A 21,786-nucleotide genomic window follows, 5' to 3' on the forward strand; every position below is an offset into this window, starting at 1 on the left:
GATAAGTTAATTTTCACAATTGCAAGCACTAACTGAAAATATTGGTGTCCTGAATTCATTTCATGTGGATTAGCAACATATATACCTTGATAAGGCATTTTCACTTTATAGTAAAGAGAATACTTCAGTACTAGAAAAGATATGTGCCAAGTAATTACTCACTCACTTTTTTTTGGAACATAGACACACATGGAGAAAGTAATTACTTTCTAAAAAGTGTCTTAGAGTACTTTGTTCTCTCTGTGTTTCATTACGTGATAATAACATCATAAATCCGAGGTTGGTAGGAATAATGTTCAACACTATTGATTTTCAAAGCAGCTAACCTATTAATTGTTATACACACTTCCTATTTTCATAAGTAATGCTCTTTGAAGCTGGAAGTGTTATGTCTGGTAGAATTTTTAAATCATACAGAAAGGAGTTCCCCTGTCAGCGTTAGGGAAATAACACAGGAGTTTTAAGTTCTTGACTCATACTGAAATTTTTGGTCTTGTCTGTTTTCTTTCCAGTTCTGAAATAAATCAGAGTAGAGACTTTTTTCATTGTCAGAAAACCAGATTAATTAACTCTATTTATGAACATCCAGCATATGTTCTGTGTTCTATTTGGAGGTCCTTAAGGAGGGCACGGTGACAGGGAAACATCTGGAGGGAAAGATGGGGAGAACTAACTCGGGTAGAGAGAAGAAGGGCAGGCAGGAGCTTTAGTCTTATCAGTGCTTTATGCTGTCTTTTGAACTGTTTTTAGGAGATGTTAGTCCAGTTGGCAGCAAAATTGAGAGATGAGGGCCGGGTAAGGTGGCTCATGCCTGTAATCCCAACACTTTGGGAGGCTGAGGCAGGTGGATCACTTGAAGGTCAGGAGGTCGAGATCACCCTGGCTAATGTGGCGAGCCTCCATCTCTACTAAAAATACAAAAAAATTATCCAGGTGTGGTGGCGCATTCCTGTAGTCCCAGCTACTCGAGATGCTGAGGCAGGAGAATCGCTTGAACCTGGGAGGCGGAGGTTGCAGTGAGCTGAGATTGTGCCATTGTACTCCAGCCTGAGTGACAGAGCGAGACTCTATCTCAAAATAAATAAATAAATAATAAATAAATAAATAAAATTGAGAGATGAAGAGTATAGACCCTGAAGCCGTATTCCCCTGGGTTTAAAACCTAGTCTGCCACCTAATACCTATGTGACCTTGGGGAAGTAACTCTGTGCCTCAGTTTTTATAATCCATGAAAGAAGGTAGTTATGGTACTTATTATCATAGGGTCATTGTGAGGAATGAATGAGTTTACATGCCTAGCACTGTAAGTTGTTCCTGCTGTACAGTATGTGTTAGCTATTCAGTCCTTTGTATTTAATCGGTGGTCAAGTAATTTTATCCATTTTTAATGGCTCAACGTTAGTTCTATACATGATAAAGATTGTCAATATAGAAATATATAATGAGGGTCTATTTAAACATGAATTTGAATTTTATTGAGTAACTACTTGTAACAGACTTCTACCTTGAACAAAGACATAGTTATTTGATGCAATGTTATTTTATACGATGTCTGGCAGCAGTGATAAGTTTTCAATAGGTACATGCTGAAAGGGAGAAGGAAGGAAGGAATGAATGAATAATGCTGAAATGTATTGGGTGCTTATTTTATCTCAAGCATTATACTAAGCTCTACAAACATTCTCATTTAAGCCTTGGAACAACCACAGGTAGTCACTGGTATGTGCATTTTGCAGCTGAGGAAATTGATGCTCAGGGAATTCAATAATTTTCCATAAGCCTCAGAGTCAGTGAGAGCTGGGAAAAGAAACTGACTCCAGAGCAGAGCTCTCAGTTCATTCTCTTAACTGGCCCCCTTAGTGAATGGTCTCTGAGTCATGGTTCATGAAAGGGATTTAGGTAGCTTGGCTTTTCAAGTGTAGCTATTATTGATGTGTCTTTTTCCAACAGGTACCGCACGCTTTCTTGTCTCAGCTTGTCTCAGAGTCCTCTTTAGCATCATTATTATATGATGTGTTGTATCGATGTTATCTGAGACTGTTGAATAATGTGAGTTGGTTTGCTCTGCTTTGAAGTGACCCCACACTTTAATATTATTTTTGTTTATTTGCTATATTTCTCCCCTTCCTGTTATGCACCTTCACTTTGGGCTATTATGAGTACATTTTTAATGTTTGCATATAATCTTAAGTCAATGGCTGGGGCTGGGATGGGCAGGGAGGCTGAGTGCAATGCTGTGTAAAAAACATGCCGGGTGCGGTGGCTCACGCTTATAATCCCAGCACTTTGGGAGGCTGAGGCGGGCAGATCACTTGAGCCCAGGAGGTCAAGACCAACCTGGGCAACATAGTGAGACCCCCCACTTCTCTACAAAACAATAAAAAATTGGCCACTGTGCCTGTAGTCCCAGCTATTTGGTAGGCTGAGGTGGGAGGATCACCACTCGGGCAGTTGATCGTGCCACTGCACTCCAGCCTGGGCGACAGAGTGAGGCACTGTCTCTAAAGAAAAAAAATCAAAATAAATAAATAATTAATTAAAAAGCAAACCAGCCACACAAAACTAGCTATCATGAACCGATTGCTAATTTGGGGACAGATGTATTATGACATCCATCATAACATTGTCTTATTTAATTTTGATGATCCCCAAACATATTTAATACCCCTCTTGTAGATAAGAAGGCTGATTTGGAAAAGCAAAATAGTTTTCCCGGGATCCTATAGTAAGCAAGTGGTAAAGACAGGATACAAACCCAGGTCTGCCTGAAGCCACAGCCCATGAGTTGTCCCCTACATTACACTGCCTGCCCTCTTCTGGAGAGAGTGTGAGAGCTCAGGGAGCTGCAGGGATTCAGGGGACTGGAATGGAGAGTTCGTGGAGAGAGGCTCCAGAGGCAAGTGAGCAGTGCCTGATGGGTAAGGACCTCGTAAGCAGCCAAGTACTAAGGTGGGGCAGGCGTTATCATAGCTATGTTCTCTATAGACAGATGACCTTTTTAATTATTTTTATTTTTTTTGAGACAGAGTTTTACTCTTGTTGCCCAGGCTAGAGTGCAACGGCAAGGTCTCGGCCCACTGCAACCTCCGCCTCCTGGGTTCAAGCCATTCCCCTGCCTCAGCCTCCTGAGTAGCTGGGATTACAGGCACTTGCCACCATACCTGGCTAATTTTTGTATTTTTAGTTGAGATGGGGTTTCACTATGTTGGGCAGGCTGGTCTTGAACTGCTGACCTCAGGTGATCCACCCATCTTGGCCTCCCAAAGTGCTGGGATTACAGGCGTGAGCCGCCGTAACCAGCTGACGTTTTAAAAATTAAAACTGTCTCTTTCAATTTATTTATTCAGCAGATTTTTTTGAGTACCTAATCTGTGTCAGGCGCTGGACTGGTGATTACATTCTGAATAACTGAGATTGCTGGAAGTCTGCCCTGAACAAACTTCTCAAAATAAAGCCCTTTACTGACTATCTTAAAATCTTCATTTGATGTAACTTTAAATGTCTTTGAAAATAGCACATTAAATTATTAATGACTAATTGTAGGAATCATTCTCTCAACTGTGACCTTTAGCAGCTGATAACAGCACTTTAATAGAAACATTATTTTAAAAAATGAATTTTCACTTTGCAATGGATCTATATTCTTACTTGATTGAATTCAGCATTAATACTTCCGATGCTGCTTGCATTCTGGTTACAATTGATGGGAATGTGTTGAGCATTTATGAACTTGGAAGCTTGAATGGCAGAGTTTGGAGGTGAGGAATCATAGTTAGAACGTGGGTACCCTGTTAGGGAGCGCCAGGGACCTCTGATTGCTAAGGAAAGGTTGAAAGGGGACTGAGAAATTGCCCCACGGGGCATCATGCAGTCAAGAAGCCCAGGGCTCTAGCACTACAATTTCATTCTACTCCCTGTGTTTGCTTCCTAGTGCTCTGCAACGTGGCAACCTCAGGTGAATTTCAAGACAGAATTCTCAGTCTAATAGCTCCTGTTCCGCTTTTCTTAGGAAGCTTTCCGATACACATTAATTTCCCCTCTCTGAATTTTGATAGCCCTCATAATCTGTACCATATAATCTGATATTTAATTATATACATTTTGCATTTCTTAGTGGTTGTTTCTTATATTTTTGGCTTGCTTATAAACAGGTTGTAGGTTCTTGAAGGCAAGGACTAAGTTTAAATGTCTCTGTTGGTAACCCTTATACTTGGTGAAGTATTGTGAAGGCCAGCTAAGTGGGCGGCAATACATTCTTTTTTTTTTTTTTTTTTTTAAGTTTTGCTCTGTCACCCAGGCTGGAGTGTGGAGTGCAGTGGCCTGATCTCTGCTCACTGCAACATCCGCCTCCCGAGTTCAAGTGATTCTCCTGCCTCAGCCTCCCGAGTAGCTGGGATTACAGGTGTCCACCACCACACCCGGCTAATTTTTGTATTTCTAGTAGAGACAGGGTTTCACCATGTTGGCCAGGATGGTCTCAAACTCCTGTCTCGGCCTTCCAAAGTGCTGGGATTATAGGTGTGAGTCACTGTGCCCGGCCAGGTCAATACATTCTTAAGTGTTTGCAGAAAAATATTTGAAAATTCTCAATAATTTAAAACATATTTCACATGGGATATTAATGCTTTTCTTATGAGAAAAAAATGTCTATATTGGTCCACATAACATGCTATAGTCTACATTATTTTTCTATTGAATTTATAATTTAGGGATTTATCATAAAATACACATTGTAGAAGGTTAGCAATGCTAGCAGAACTAACTCACTGGTGCTCAAAAATACTTGAATGAAATTCTAATCAGGTTGCTGATTATAATATTCAGTATACACTGGTATAATTATTGAGTAGATTTCTCATTTATGTCACAGAAAGGGAGAATTCCTTCATTTTCTTAGTTTGCTCAACTTCCTACTGCTTTACAGTTGATTATAAAAAGTTTTCTCCAGAATTTTATCACCACAAACTTCTACTTTACTAATTTGTTCTCTCTCACAAAAGAAAAGCCATAAATGCTATTCACGTTTTCCAATTTTTTAGGTGGAGTGGATTCCTCCTTTGTGCCATTGCAATGTTTCTTGTGATATTCCCAATGTTTACTTTCCCAAAAAAGCTTCCACCTCGACACAAGAAAAAGAAAAAGAAAAAATTTTCTGTTGATGCTGTTAGTGATGATGATGTTCTGAAGGAGAAATCAAACAACAGTGAACAAGCGGACAAAAAAGTTTCTTCGATGGGATTTGGAAAGGATGTCAGAGGTAAAGTATGCCCCTTGAATAAATACATGCATGGCGCTTTGATCAGTGCTACTCATAGTGTGGTCCCAGGCCCATGCTGTCTATCCACTGTCTGTGGTTGGCCTGTGGCCAGATAAGTACTAAGACTGAGAGTAAGTGTTGCAAAACTCTTAGAAACTTGACAGAGTAATTTTTTTGTCTGTTGCATCTAAGAATAATTTAAAAATTAAGGTTATATTTTGTATGTTATTTAAAAATTAATTTTTAAATAATTCATCATTTGTGTATTTTGCAAAAGTATTAGTAGATGACAGACTAGAAATAATAATTTTAAAAAATGGTTTTTCCTCACACACAGTTTGAGAAGCACTGATTTAGATCATAAAGAAACAGATGTCTATATACGTTATTTACTACAATTAGAGATGTCTGATTTTTAAAATATTAAAAATCAAGTGCATTGTGCCATGGAGGGTTTATTTCAGGGGAATAGTGGCTTTGGCAATGTGGTTTGATGCCACATAAGTATAATACCTACCAGTAGAAAGGGATCTCACTTAGCAGCTCTGTCAAATGCTTGCATGTGGCCCCAGAGAAGGGTGGCCAGGGGATGGGCCTCCAAATGCAGTGTAAAAGCATCCAGAAGGTCTTGGTGATATATGCTTTATTTTTTTTTTCATTTTTATTTCTTTTAAAAATACTGATTATATTAAACTAGATTAGGCAATCTATAACCTAAACAATTTGAAGTGATCATGACCAGACAATATTTGTTCAGTATTTCATATATCTGTTGAATGACAATAAGTCCCTTTAATTCCAGAAACCTATAATGTGACACTCCCATTAGTTTTAGTTTTGTTTCCAACATTCTCTGAATTGATTTTTTTGATATAAATTATGAAGCATAATATTTATCAAGTGCTTTCATCAGTCAAGGTTGTGTTGCGTAAAATTTACCTAGGCACATTATCATCTCATTTTGACTGTATACACAGTGTGGCCAAAGAGGAACATTTCCAGCCTGGAATAAAGTTACTCATATGTTACGGACATGTCCCTATGGCCTAAGAACAGTAATAGTTAGATTGGACCATTTTTAAAGACTATATTTTTTGAAAGCAAATGAAGTGCTATTTCATTGAAAATGCTTCTTTCCAGTTACATTTTAGATGTGGCCCTCTCCCTTCCCATGATTTTGTGACAGTGTGCACTTTTGGAACTGTACATGACTTCTTATGCTCTAATAACATAAAGCATTCTCTGGATGCTGGCATGGCCTGATCTCTTCCCATGTGCACCAGCCCAGCATTTTTGTGAACCTATTGTAGACCATTATGGCTAGTATCAAAAGAGTGATTTTTTTTCACAACTCAATTGAGATAAGGTTGATGTCAAAGAATGTAAAACATAGCAATAATCTTTGATTCTTTTTTTTTTTTTTGAGATGGGTCACCCAGGCTGGAGTGCAGTGGTGTGATCTCCACTTACTGCAATCTCTGCCTCCCAGGTTCAAGCAATTCTCTTGCCTCAGCCTCCCGAATAGCTGGCATTACAGGCGCCCACCCATGCCCAGCTAATTTTTGTATTTTTTTTTTTAGTAGAGATGGTGTTCCGCGATGTTGGCCAGGCTGGTCTCGAGCTCCTGACCTCAGGTGATCCACCCTCCTTGGCCTCCCAAAGTGCTGGGATTACAGGCGTAAGCCACCACGCCTGGCCAGCCTTTGAGTCTTCATTTATGGAGACTATAAAGTAGATTCAAAGGGAGAAATAAAGTCATACATAAGATAAAATTATATGTTTTATAGCTTAGGGTTAGGTGACTTGAATATGAAATATATGATCTATTGGACAGTAGAAAAAAGCGGGGAGAAGATTGATATCAAATACCAACAGCAGATACAACTGTTGCTGGGAATGAAGTTCTTTTGGAAGATGCAGTGTAGACAATGCTATCGATGCCCTGTCCACATTTTTGGACCCTACTGTTTTCATGGCAGAGGTCCACTAACTGCCAGGACTGAAATCATTTGCCTGAAGGTTTTTCTTTGTGGGCTGAGAAAACTGCTTGGCTCCTGCTTGAGGCGGTTTCCAGGCACCAAGGAATGAAACCCCTGGCCTCCCATGCCCCAGAGAAGTCTTAACCGGATGACTGGATAAACATCGCAGCTCCTGCGCCTCTTGGGGGAGGCAATTCTGAGGTGTGTTTCTGTGTCTTTCGTGAGCTCTCCTCCCTTCCAGTGCACTTCGACAACACTCTCCACCCAGTGTTCCCTGAGTTGCCCAAATACATCACTTAGATGCGAACTCTCGTCTCAGGGCCTGCTCCTGGGGAACCCATACTTAGATATGCAAGTTCAAAAGCGATCAAGGCCATTGAGAATTTAAAAATGATTTTTGGAGATGGAATATATGCACTATTTTATGGGGTATCTTCTTTTACTGCCGGGGGTGGCTTTTCTCTGTCTTTTCTATGCTCAATTTGATGGTTCAAGATACTTTCTTTTAAAAACAAGAATAAGAGGAGTCTTTGAATGGTGATGGGTAGTTGGTTTATAAAATCTGTTTATATTCTGATTTTCTTGTTAGTTATTTTTGATAAAGTCTCCATTTTTTACCCTATGCCTTGATTATCATGACTGATCCTACTTCTGCAGCCAAACCTCCTGACTGGGACACACAGCTGATTCATTTTATTATTTCCACTTGTACTAGATTCTCTAATCATATCAAGACTGGAACTTTAAGAGGCACATTATCTTGTTAGAAAGAAATACTGTTTTAATTGAATTATACTGAACATGTTTTGCTAAAAATGGCATTGATGATAAAAAATGATGTTCAATTAGAATATTTAAAATTAATTCATTTTTATCTTGTATACATTGATTTCCTTTAGTGTATCTAATACATATCACCTGAAGAAAGTGACTAATATTTAATATAATTTTCCAAAGGACAGATTAAATCCCCAGGAATCATTCTGCTATTGACATCATTTTTTTTTTTAACAAAGCTGAGATTTATTATTGAAGTTACTTTTTAACAAAGCTGAGATTTATTACTGAGGTCTTGCCTTAAAAAATGATTCATAGAAAAGTCCATTTTGAGTTAAATCTGAGTTTGAGTCCCAGATCCTTTTTTCCCTTCTATTTTCTGGAGTAGGGCTTCTTTTGGTCTTAATTTAAAAAATTTTTATTCTATTTTATTTTAATGAGACAGAGTCTCTCTCTGTCACCCAGGCTGGAGTGCAGTGGTGTGATCTTGGCTCGCTGCAGCCTCAGCCAACCAGGCTCAAGTGATCCTTCCTGGCTCAGCCTCCCCAGTAGCTGGGACTACAGGCGTGTGCCACCACACCTAGGTAATTTTTGCATTTTTGTACAGATGGGGTTTTACCATGTTTCACAGGCTGATCTAGAACTCCTGGGCCCAAGGGATCTGCCTGCCTCAGCCTCCCAAAGTGCTAGGATTACAGGTGTGAGCCACCACGCTTGGCTTTTGGGTCTTTATTTTATATTTGAAATTTGGATACCAATATTAGTACCTTCAAAGAGGAGGTAGAAGTTGGTAACTTATGCTTCCTTAAACAGAAAATTATTGGCCAGGTGCAGTGGCTTATGCCTGTAATTCCAGCAGTTTAGGAGGCCGAGGTGGGCGGATCACCTGAGGTCAGGAGATTGAGACCAACCTGGCCAACATGGCAAAACCAAATCTCTACTTAAAATAAAAAAATTAGATGGGCGTTGTGGTGAGCATCTGTAATCCCAGGTACTTTGGAGGCTGAGACAGGAGAATCGCTTGAACCGGGAGGTGGAGGTTGCAGTGAGCCAAGATTGTGCCACTGCACTCCAGCCTGGGTGACAGAGGCAAGACTGCGTCTCAGAAAAAAAAAAAAGAAAATTATTTGAGCCATACAGAATGGTGCCCTTTTGGGAAGTTCTATTGCAGAGAATGATAGAAGAAAATATACTCCACCTCCACATTTTAATGACAGACATTGAGAAAATCTGACTCAGTGTTTTCATACTCTTATTATAAATTATGCAGGAATAACGCTGATTTAAGACACCACAAAGGGGAAAGTAGAATTCTCAGTATATCTGCATTACATTCCACAAAGAAATTAGCATTGATTCCATCAAAAATCTTACCAATAAAAATAAACACTTAAAATATTTAAGTGAATCCATTTTCCTGAGGTTTGAGGTCCAGCATTTTAAAGCATTCCAAATTTAACTGGGCAGCCTTCTATCTAAAAGAACTTTTGGTGGCAGTTAATCATAAGAATGATTTTACTTTCTATGTCCACTTTTTAATCTTTGAAGCTTAATTGCTTAGTATTATTAATTAAGCATAAAATGTAACAGATTTTCTCTGCTAGAATTTTGTCTGTTAGAGTGCAATATATTTAAAATCCTAACTAAATAAAATAGTTACCCTGAGGTGATAAACTGATTTAAAGAGGCCACTGAAAGTTGGAGAATTTTGCTCATGGAAGGATAATGTTGGCATCATTGAATTCATTGAATGTTCACTCTATAGAGGGTGCTGTACTCCATGCTTTAGTTATAAAGTTGAGTGAGCCGTGGTTTACCCTCCAAGAGCTTAGAGTCCACTGGGGAGCCAGGACAAATACAGATGGAAACGTACTAAAGGCCATAAAAAGAGAACAGATGCAATGGTGTGGAGGTTCAAGGCTGCAGAAGGAACATCCAGTTGAGGGATCAGGAAAAGTTATATGGAGGAGGTGGCATCTGAGATGAACCTTGAAAGACTGGGAGGATTTCAGTAGGTGGAGGCGGGTGTCAGGAATGTTCAGGCAGACAGAGCAAAGGCCAGAAGCTGGGACTGTGCAGATGTATTTGAAAGTGCTGAACAAGCGTTTTGTGGTTGGTGTGTTGGATATATGTGGCAGAGGCCTGGGAGATGAGGTTGGGAAGGTCAAGCAGGGCATATGGTGGAGAGCGTGAGTTCTGGTGTGAGTTCTTCGACTTCTTTTCTAATGGGGAATGGGGAGGTTTGAGGTGGTGTTTGGTAGCACTCAAAGAGGTAGATTAGGGAGGAGGAGGAGCAGATTGTCAGGAAGGGGCGCAGGTAGACAGCTGCAGACAGAGCCCAGTGGAGAGGTTTCGACTAGTAGAGAAGGAAAGGACAGCAGCCTGCTAAACTGGCACTGCTGCTTCGACCCTTGCCCCCTTTCTACCTGCCTTCCATTCAGCAGCCAGAAATGTTAAAATGCCACTCCTTTGCTCAAAGCTCTGTGGTCTCCCAGCTCATTCACAGAAAAGTCCACTCCTTTCTGACCTATGATTTAACCCCTGGTTACCTCGTTGACTTTATCTCCTTTTAGTCCCATTTGTTTATTGTGTGTTCTGCTTCAGCCACACTGGGCTCATTGTTGGTCCTCAAACGTGCCAGACAGTGTCACCGCAGGACTTTTACGCTTGCCATGCTTGTGCTGGGAATGTTCTCTCACTTGCCTCAGTGCACTTCTCACATGGCCCCTTTTCAGTGAGGCCTTCCTTAGCCACCCTGTTAAAAATCTCCGACCTCTCCTCCAAGGCTTCTTACCTCCATCCTGCCTTTAGTGTTCTCCTTAGCACCCATCACTCATCCACCATGGATTTTACTTACTGATTTATTGTCTCCCCAGTGAGAAAGTAAGCTCCATGAAGACAGGTTTTTTTGTTTTTGTTTTTGTTTTTTGTCCATTACATTTCCTTTTAAGTTTACACCACCTAGTAGGTACATAGTAAATATTTGATGAATGAATTATTGAATGAGAGAAAGAGGTCATTTCTTTTTCTTTTTTTTTTGAGACCGTCTCGCTTTGTCTCGCTCTGTCTTGCTCTGCAGTGCAGTGGCGTGATCTCTGCTCACTGCAACCTCTGCCTCCCAAGCTCAAGTAATTCTGCTGCCTCAGCCTCCTGAGTAGTTGGGATTACAGGCACCCGCCCCTGCACCTGGCTAATTTTTGTATCTTTAGTAAAGATGGGGTTTCACCATGTTGGCCAGGCTGGTCTTGAACTCTTGACCTCGGGTGATCCATTGCCTCGGCCTCCCAAAATGTTGGGATTACAGGTGTGAGCCACTGCGCCCGGTGAAACAGGTCATTTCTTTAGGATGTGACAACTGATACAGGAATGATGGAGAGAGAGATACCAGAGGTGATTATAGGGTTTGAACCTCAGATAATGGGGAGAGGAGATAGTTGAGAGAAGCAGAAGGAATAGATTCTGAACTTGAGCTGCCTAAGAACACCGAGAACCATTGCACATGCTCCTTTGCTAGGTGTTTTGGAACAGGTATAGTATGAATGTGTTCAGGTCAGTTTTTGACCCAGCAAAGAGGGATCACTAAAAGCTACATGCCTGGGCCCTGTGCTCTTAGTCTTCTTGCATACTGCCTTTGCTAAATTGCACTTTAATTTTGTGTTTGCAGTTCTATTGAAAACTGCTGCTTGAATTCCCCATATTTGCCATAAGATGGTTGCTCAGTGCCCTTTATATAAAACCGTTTCTTTGGATCAATGGTTCTCAAACCTAGCCTACATCAGCATCACCACAAAGACTCCCTAAAACCCAGGTCTCTAGGCTCCAGTCCACAGTCTCTGATTCAGTAGGTCTGGAGTGCGGCCTGAGAATTAGCGTTTTTTAACAATTTCCCAGATGATACTGAAGCTGTTGGTCCAGGAACTGCACTGTGAAAACCACAGCTGTAGAACATAGTTAGGAAAAACTTTGTTTTCCAGGAAGAAAGTAGAATGTTTCTGTGTTTCTAATAATGATGATTATACAGCTTTTTGCTTTGATGGCCAGGAAAGTCAGAGTCAAATCTAAAACCCAGGAAAAGTCTTATGGCCACATTTAATTCTTTCTCCCAGTTTGGATGCTGTGCTCTATTTATGTTTTCTGTGTATCGAATTCTTTGTTTCTTTCCCGTCTGACTTTTATTTTATTGTATGTATGATTTCTGGTGGTAAGCCACATCTTTAGATTGGGACTTGCAGCTTAGGAGGTGAAAGGCAAATGGTAACAGTCCAGGCAGAGAATCCCTAAAAAAGAAAGCTCTTTCTTTATACTCAGCAAAATAACTGTGGGGTGACTCATCAAAGTAGCATCTCCTTAGAAAGATATGTGAACATACTCATGAGTGCTGATTTAAACAAGCAAGGTAGTACTTTGGTCAGGAGCCACTAATGATGTATTTTAGGCCCTGGCAGCCATGCGTACCCCCTTGTCGTAGGTAAGTGTCTCAGGCTCAATGTGCTAAGCTGCGAGGTGACTGTGGCGTGCTAGTGTCATCTGTCTCCTGTCTTTTCCAGGCAAGCAGCAAATGCCATTTGCTGGTGTGTTTTGCGGGGGGGAAGGGGAGGACTCAGAGTACCTTCATGGGGCCTTATGATTGGGAAACCCGTGGGGTCATTTCTTTCAAAGAAAATGAGCAGGAAATGAGGGCATGTAGGTCCTGTGTTGGCCATGTTGCATATGATAAGCAGTCTTGGTTTTGCTTTTACAGAAAACCCTGACAAAAATAGTTTGATTCTTCTGGATAACAGGCATGGAAAAGTTGTATCTGCCAAATGCCCAAGAACATAGAGGATCATGCGAGATTCACAGGCCATAAAAGTTACTAAGGTTTTCACTGCAGGACGATCATATGTTTTCACCAGCTTTTTGATGCACCAGAAGGCTTTAAAGAATAAAAATGATAGGAACTACAAGATTAGAGATAATGGAACATTTAAATACAGTCATCCCTTGGTATCCACGGGGGATTGGTTCCAGAACTCCTTGGTGGATACCAAAATCCACGATGCTCAAGTCTCTGATATAAAAATGGTGCAGTATTTGCATATAAGCTACGCACATCCTCTGGTATACTTTAAATAATCTCTTGTTACTTATAATACCTAATACAATGTTAATGCTATGTAAATAGTTGTTATATGGTCTTGATGAGGGAATAAGGACAAGAAAAAAGTCTGATGTGTTCAATACAGATGCACCCGTTCATTTTTTTTTTTTTTCTGAGTATTTTCAATCTGTGGTTGGTTGAATCCATGGATGCAGAATCCATGGATGTGGAGGGCCAACTGCACTTTAAGTACTTATAAAAGAAGAGGATCAAGGACTTTCAGGAGATGTTAAAGGCTGTTCAATAATTTGCACCCATGGGATTTTAACTTATAGAGATGTCTGAGTGATGATATGATGAGATTAATACCACTGGTAGAATAAATGACTTACACTTCCTAAGAGAAGGGGGCATGCCCTGCCATGCAGGGCCGCAGGGGGAGCATCAGGTTGGTCAGGAGGCAGAATCGGAGCGAGGCCAGGGTCTAAGCCACAGCCTTTGTCGGGATCTCCTTGGGAAAGAGCTTAGGGTTGGCTAGTTTGAATAATGTCCACAGGCTCTGGGCTATAAGGATGATCTCCAGTTGTCTGGTACCTGACCCTGGGCGATTTAGGACAAGTGAAGTGTGTATGAGTTAGATAAGGAGGTGGTTGGGGCTACCAACTTGGGATTGGTTGGTTTGCTTATGAAAGGCATGCTCATAGTGGCGGCTGAGCCCAATGCTATCTCTAGGAAGTGGCTATAGCCCTGGGAGGGCAGTCTCTCGCTGGCCGGCAAGCTTTTTAAGAAGTCAAAGCATTATAAAATACAGAAATTTACAAACATGATTAATATAGAAGCTTATGTGTTCTAGCTGGAGTATCTGCTCACTGGCCTCCTTCAGCCATAATTATCATGTGGTGTTCCCTCTGTCTTTCTTTATTACACCACTTTTCTTCCTCCTCCTTGAGGAGGCCTTTCCTATGCCCTCAAGGCAAAGGCCTTGGTACTGCCCATGTGCTTTGCAAAGCACCCTGTATTTTGGCAATATCACATTATTTTAAAATTTATCAATAAAAATCCCCATCTTTTATATAACTATGACCTTCCACTCTGGTTGCTTTCATCTTCACTCTTGGTCTCTGTGCCCAATGTGAATTTTATGCCTTGTTTGACTGTAGTCCCTTTAAGCTGCCTTTATCTGCTTGTTCGATCACTCTTCTCTCAAAATGTACTTTTATATAAGAAATGGGTGTTATTTAAGACTTTTAGGAAAGGACTAGATGGGTTTCCAAATGGAACCCAATAATTTAATTATTGAGATAAATGGCTGGCATATCTATCCTAAGGAAATTTTTTCTTTTTTTGTTTTTCTTTTTCACAAATATCTTTATTGGACAATTACTACAGGACTAAGAACTCAGGATTCATACATGAAAAGTTACAGACCTTGCCCTCAAAGGGAGGCAGAAAGGAAAGCAGACACAATATTAATATGTTAAGTCCTAAAATGGAGGTGTGCACATTCTAAGGAGGTAGAAGGAAGAGGAGGAAGGAATCCATGTTGGCTGCCTGAGTCAGGGAGGACTTTCAGGGATGACACATTTCTGCAGCCTTTTAAAATTGCAGCTTTTAAAACAATATCCTAAAGGTAATACATGTTCATGACAGAAAATTTAGAGAATAAAATAAAAATGAATTCCAATCCCATTTCTGAAAATAAAATGCTTAACTTTTTTTAATAGTAAGAAAGTATTTATATTTTGAAACTAGATAGATGTGGTGGTTGCACAACATCGTGACTGTACTAAATTCCACTAATATTTTTACTTTAAAATAGTTAATTTTATACTCTGTGAATTTTGGCACAACAAATTATTTTTTTTAAAGGGTATGTATTTTAGTGGAATTTAAACATTAGGAAAATAAACTGCCTGGGCTACTAAATTTTAGATAAATGTTAGTATGTCTGGATATATCCATTTAAAAAATTATGAAAAGCATTAAGAGGTGCCAGTATGTTTGTTTGGTATTTAATACTCATAATTTATATGTGGGTAGAAACGTACATTTCGAGGTAATGAAATTTAGTCAACTGCTTCATAGTAATACTAACTTATCTATTTTGTATAATAATAAAACAAGCACTAGTCCTCATCCCACCCCCAGTTTAAATTTTAAAAAAGATGTAAAAGGAACAAAATTAATAGCTTATGTTTACTTTTAGAAGGGCCCTTTAGAAGAACATAAAAGGAACGTTGGTGTGGATGCACAAGGTCGGTGGGTAAAAACAAACACACAAACAACACATCCTGGGGAAGGAATTTTCTTGCAACCAGAAAAAAAAAAATCAGAAAATTAATGAAGGTTAAAAAAGATGGTGAAAAACTAATTAGCATACAGAAATTAGTATTCCTAATTATGACCTTGAAGAAATCTTGAAGAAAATGTCAGATTATGCTATGCATTCACCAGTATTACCAGTTAATACAACAAAAATATTTAAAGCTTTGTTGCTTAAAGAGGCAATCACTCAGATAGCTGAAAAATTAAGCATACGTCTTTCCCAGATATGCTGGATAAAGGACAATATTGTATATTTTCTGTTTCTCCTGTTAGTATTTTAATTCTTCTTTAATGGGCATTTTAGTTTATAATCTTATCTGATGCCATTAAGGATTCTTTAGCATTAAAGAACCATACTTTTAAAAGGAGCGTAATTTTCTATTTTCAGTGAGTTCACCACTGTGGACCACCTTTCATCTTATGACTTACACGCTTTCTTAGCTCTTAACCTGCTCCCCGGGAGGAAATTATGCCTCTTTGGAATGGACTTCATTTTTTCACAAGTATATGGCTATTGTTTTAGCATAAATTATTGCAGTGATATAATAAACAATGTTAATAAATACATTCCAAGTATATTTTCTGAGTGCCTCCTATAGGCCAGATGAATGCTGGGAGCTGAAGATGTACAGATACCCCAAGGTCCTGCAGTCACAGCTTTTATAGTCTCCTGAAAGGAACAGACAGGTAAACACGTGCAGCCACCTAAGAATTGATGACTAGAGCTATGGATCAAGTACATGGGAGCACAGAGAGGGAGCCCCCTAGACTGTGTAGAGAAGCTGTGGATGCTTCCTACAGGGGCAGATGCCAATCCTGGAAGTTGATGGATGGGTTTGGCATTTGCCAAGGAGACAGGTGAGGAATACCACAAATAGTACAGAGATGAAGAAGACCGTGCCATGGATGAAGCTTGGGGCAGGGCAACTATAGGACTACAGGGTGGAAGGGCAGGCAGCAGTCCACTCTCACAGGCCTGGCACACCCAGTGGTGTTCATGGTAGCTGGGCCTTCTTCTTATGCTTGGTCAATCCCTTTGTTGGCATACGTTTTTCAAATATATCATTAAAACAAAGTTTGTTTCAGTAATCTAACACAACAGCAAAAAGACATGATATAGATCCTTTCAGGTTGTAAAGAGCAGAAGCCAGTTCAAGCCACCTGAGGTACTGGGGTTCTGGTGCAAGGCTCCATGGGAGAGCAGAAGCCCCAGCGGCTGGGCCCCTGGCAGATAGGGATGTGCCCATTGCCACTGAGCTCTACAGTCACTCTGCAGACTCCACTGTGGCTCCAGGCTCAATTTTCCTTACTTTTGTCTCTCACTCAATCTTCATACTCCCTGCCTAATTATCCCTTTATAGTCTCCAATGCAAACACTCTAAGGGAAACAAAGTCAAGGGGTTTTTGGCCAGTCTTTGCTCACATAGGGTGCCTTAGGCCTCTGGTGGCTGTTGGGTTGCCTGTGGATAGCACCTCTGAGTCCTGCCTCCTTCCCTGGTCCAGTCAGCTCATTTGGGGATATCAGGTCCTGTGGTAAAAACCTTGCAGCTTCTGTATAAGGAGCCACAGAAGATGGGTCTTTCAGTGTGACAGGGACTTGCAGAGCCCTCTCCAGCCTGGGATATATTTCTCATCAAACTAAATAAACTTCCAGGAAGTTTGTCTCTCTGCCCACTTGAAAAGATGACTGCACCTTTCAGGTTTGCTGAAGTTGGTGCTTGTTTAAGCTTTGCTCATCCAAATAAAGGCCTTTTGTAGTACTAGTTACTCGGGAAGTTGATGTGGGAGGATTGCTTGAGCCCCGAGTTTGAGGCTGCAGTGAGCTATGATCACTTCATCGCATCCTGGTCTGGGCGAGAGAGGGAGACCCTGTGTAAAACAAACAAACAAAAATAAATAACTTCATCTAATACAAACTTTAAATTGTGACTTATTTTATGAATGAGCATAAAATATTCACACATGCTGGAACACGTTTGGCTAATGGTCAAAAAATTACAAACATATCAATACCTTCTGCCTTATATCATGCTGTGATCAATGAGGTTTGGAGAATAAATTACGGCCTCTGGCCTCAGTGAGACTGATCCAGTCTCTCCTAAACACCATCCCTTATCAGCTTCCGTAAGAATCCAGTCATGGCCAGGCACGGTGGCTCACACCTGTAATCCCAGCACTGTGGGAGGCTGAGGCGGGCAGATCACGAGGTCAGGAGATCGAGACCATCCTGGCTGACATGGTGAAACTCCATCTCTACTAAAAATATAAAACATGAGCCAGGCATGGTGGCACATGCCTGTAATCCCAGCTACTCAGGAGGCTGAGGCAGGAGAATCGCTTGAACTCTGGGGGCAGAAGTTGCAGTCAGCTGAGATCACGCCACTGCACTCCAGCCTGGGCGACAGAGCAAGACTCTGTCTCAAAAAAAAAAAAAAAAAAAAAAAAAATCCACTCACACCACCCATCTCAGATTTTCTGAATTTTGACCAAAGGTTTTGGAGGCCACTGGGTGTGCCAGATTCATTGCAGTATAGCTCTGTTGTGACTGGAGTGCAATTTAACACCAGGTCCGTGTGCACGTGATGATGGGGCCGCCTATACTGTCATCAATGTGCGCCTGGAAGGAGCAAATGATCTGCCAGTGCTATTAACACTTCTTTTGAAAGTGATTTCAGAGTATAGACCACCTTAAATTATAACTTCTTGAATTTTGGTGCTTTGTGTTGAATTTTATCCCTACTTTACTACTGTTTAAGGCATTTCCTGGTTTTAGTGCCAGCTTGAATCTGTAAGATTTCCTAGCATTAAATGATCAAAAAATGATAATCATTATCATTATTTCATCATCTCTCCTTCATCATGCTTTTTACTGCATCTTTGGTTTTACAATGACATAGTGATAAATGACACCAAGAAACTGATCTAAAATATATTCTGTAGCATAAAAATTAAGTATTTGGTTGCAAATTTAGGAAGGTTTAACAACTTCTTTGCTAACTTAGTCTTCTAAATTTTGTGTTTTTGAAATAATTTTGAATTTACATGAAAGCTATAGAAATAGCACAGGGCACCAGTGTACCCTACACCCTGATTCCCCAATTGTTAACATTTCTGAGAAATTGAGGGTATGGTACTCTACTGTCACTAATACTTCAGTGTATGTTTCCTAAGCACAAGAACACTCTCCTATATGACCATAGGGCAGTCATAAGAATCAGGAAATTCACAAGGATCTGGTGCTACCACCTAAACCATAGGCCCCAATCAAATTTTGCTGATTATCCCAATAATGCCCATGATGTCCAAGGTTCAATCCAGGATCACATGCGTTTAGTTTTTGTGCCCTTTAGTCTCCTTCAACCTGAATCAGTTACTCAGCCTTTTTTGTGTCTCATGACCTTGATCTTTTAAAAAAGGTACAAGCAAGTAACTTTTATATCTATTAACTTTGAAAATCCTTCAATTTGGATTTGATAATATTTCTTGATTTATGTGTGTTTGCAGGCACACCACTGAAATGATGCTATGCTCAGTACATAGGAGCAGGACACATAGTGTTAATTTGCCCTATCACCAGTTAGGCTAACTTTTATCACTGGGATAAGATAGTATTTGCCAGGTTCCTTCATTCTAAAGTTAATAAGTATAAGGTAATTATTAATCAATGAGTAATTAAAAAGTACTTTGTTGGGAAATACTTTGAGGCTACGTAAATACAGTTGACACCCATTATTTGTGGCAGCTATGTTCTATAAAGTCACTATGAACACTGGATTAGCCTGGACTGAGCTTCCCTCCTATGGGGGGTACAGGATTGAGTTCCTATTACAACATAATCCTCAACCAATCAGTTGATACACGACCTTGCTTTATGTATCTTTCTGTTTAAACACTGCTTATTTAATATATAGAGTTGATTCATTATCATTGAACTTATGGTCAGTTGCACTATAACTCATGCCTGAAGGAAGCTTATCTAACATGAGTATTTTCTCCGTAAGGCACATCATGGTCTTTTGCACTTTAGGAACCCTAGACAGCACTGCAGCACAAGGGATTTTAAACAATGAGATCACCAACAAAAAGCACAAAAATGCAAAACATGTGAGACAATTATCGAAAGGACATGAGTTTACAATACAAGAGCAGAAACAAGAAAGCAGAGTGTCACCTTGTTTCACCTCAGCTGGGAATGTGTGCATTGGATGACTCAAATTTTTCTCTGGTCTGCATGTGACTGTGAAAGTGCTGCAAGTGTTAATTTTGGGGGTTACAAATAAATTTTAGCAAGTAGGTGTCTTTGCAAATATGGAATCTGTGAATAATAAAAACCGACTATATCTTATTCCTGTTAGACTTTTGCTTACTGGTTTAGCATCTACAGAGGTCAAATTGTCCCAGATTGGGCCATTGAGAATCCTTCAAGCTGTCTTCTGTGTCCTTCTGACATGTCCTCACCATTCCATGAGCACATTTTTGCTTTCTTGTTCAACAAGGTTTTCTGGGCTTATCTTGTATTATCTCTACTCCAGTTGTAAAGTTAGACATTTTTCCAGGGAGCTCTGGTTCCTTTTAGTAGAAGATGGTTTTTAGAAACCAAGAATTGGGTGCCAGGTGGATGCATTCCTACCAGGGTGTCATTACTTCTAAGCCTTGTGAGCAGACAGAGAAGGACCTATATTTATACCCACATACAAACACACACACAATCTATCATCCATGTATCTATCTTCCTCTAATCTATTTATCTGTCTATCTGAACCACGAATTCATACTATTACCTCCAGTTCCAATCTGATGTAGAACGATCCCCCTTTCCATATTTGTAACTCTCTTCTTTGGCAGTTAGAAAACTGATTTCCATTATTTTCAATGTATTTATAACTTGCTAAGTCTCCTTTGATGTAAAAAAATCACCCAGTCCCACCAACCAAAAGTGCAACCCTGGATACTGTGCTCCCACCCCAACTCCTGGAGGGCTGTAGGCTGAAAGCTCAGCCCCAGTAAAGGAGAATGAGAAAGGTAGAAGAAAGGAACTTAGAGTCGTTGAAGGTCTGAACTTCTGCTAATTCTTCTTAGATAACAGCAGACTTTTTTAATAAAAGAAGAGAGAACCATCGTGCATGTTTTTAGTTACCCTTGAAATTAGAAGGCTATTTTATCATGCCAAATGGCTATAGAAGAAAAACTCGTTTGATATAACTAGTATTTCTTAAAATAGTCATGTGATAGTATGTTACTTTCTTATGTTAAAAATTTATTTTATATTTCTCCCAGATGTTTTAGAGTCAAAACATTGGCTTTTAATATACTGCTAAACTTAATTTGAATCTTTAAATGTTGATAGGTAATCTTAACTTTCTAAGTTCTAAATTTTGGATATGACATTTTAATTTACAGTGTTTACAAGAGGCTGTAGGATGATTTTATGAAGCACTTTGATTATGTTTTTCTCTGTTGTGTTTATCCATGTAAAAAAATAAAGCATGCATCTTAATTTTTATTTTAAATTGTGAATTTAAACTTTAGAAATTCAATTAAAATATAGAACTTTAAATTTAGTTTAAAGTTTAAAATGATGATAGTGAGCAGTCTTAACTTTCTAAGTTTGAAATTTTGGTCAATAGGAAGCTATGAATTATAGCTTTAATAAAAGTTCTTGGCTAATTTTAATGAAATGACTTTATTATGTTGAAAGAAATAACCGTTCTGAGATGACTGTATTGCCAAAAATAATGCAGCTTACCTTTTCTATGAAGATACATAAAGATTACATAAATGTACATTAATTCACAGAACATAAACCTTTAATAGTCTGGTGTTATATATTTTTCCCAGATATTTTAAGAGTCAACACATTGGCTTTTAATATACTGCTAAGCTTAATTTGAATCTTTAAATGTTGATAGGTAATCTTAACTTCCTAAGTTCTAAATTTTGGATATGACATTTTAATTTACAGTGTTTACAAGAGGCTGTAGGATGAGTATGATTGAGAAGTATATATTTGACCACATAAAATACATTGTTTTGGTTTGTTTGATTTTTAATTTAATAGAATTACACACATATATGTACATCTATTTTTGCAGCTTGCTTTACACATTAATACAAATATTTCTTGGAGTTCTTTTATGCCAGTACATACAGCTCTATTTCATTTTTAACTACTGTCTAGTTTTCCATTATATGGCTGTGCCATCATTTATTTAAACATTTCCCATGATGGAAATGTAGATTCCCCCCTCCTACATTTTTGGTATTATAAATTATGCTCCAATGAAAATACTTGCACATATACCTTGAAGCATATAGATGGCAGGTTCTGAAAAATAAATGCCTGGACTCAAGGGTGAGGCTTTCCTTTC

At 39.4% G+C, this 21,786-nt stretch overlaps 1 protein-coding gene across 3 annotated transcripts in view; it reads left to right on the plus strand.

The window, feature by feature from the left end:
• Nucleotides 1-21,786, plus strand: part of SLCO5A1 (solute carrier organic anion transporter family member 5A1) — a 160,022-nt gene that overhangs the window by 69,224 nt on the left and 69,012 nt on the right. For all 3 annotated transcript variants that reach the window (XM_032759602.2, XM_032759603.2, XM_058444088.1), the window contains one exon: nt 5,040-5,257. In XM_032759602.2, the coding sequence (XP_032615493.1) occupies nt 5,040-5,257 (218 nt within the window). The remainder of the gene's footprint in view (nt 1-5,039; nt 5,258-21,786) is intronic.

Source organism: Hylobates moloch, unplaced genomic scaffold, assembly GCF_009828535.3.
Source record: "Hylobates moloch isolate HMO894 unplaced genomic scaffold, HMol_V3 SCAFFOLD_9, whole genome shotgun sequence".
Taxonomy (NCBI): domain Eukaryota; kingdom Metazoa; phylum Chordata; class Mammalia; order Primates; family Hylobatidae; genus Hylobates; species Hylobates moloch.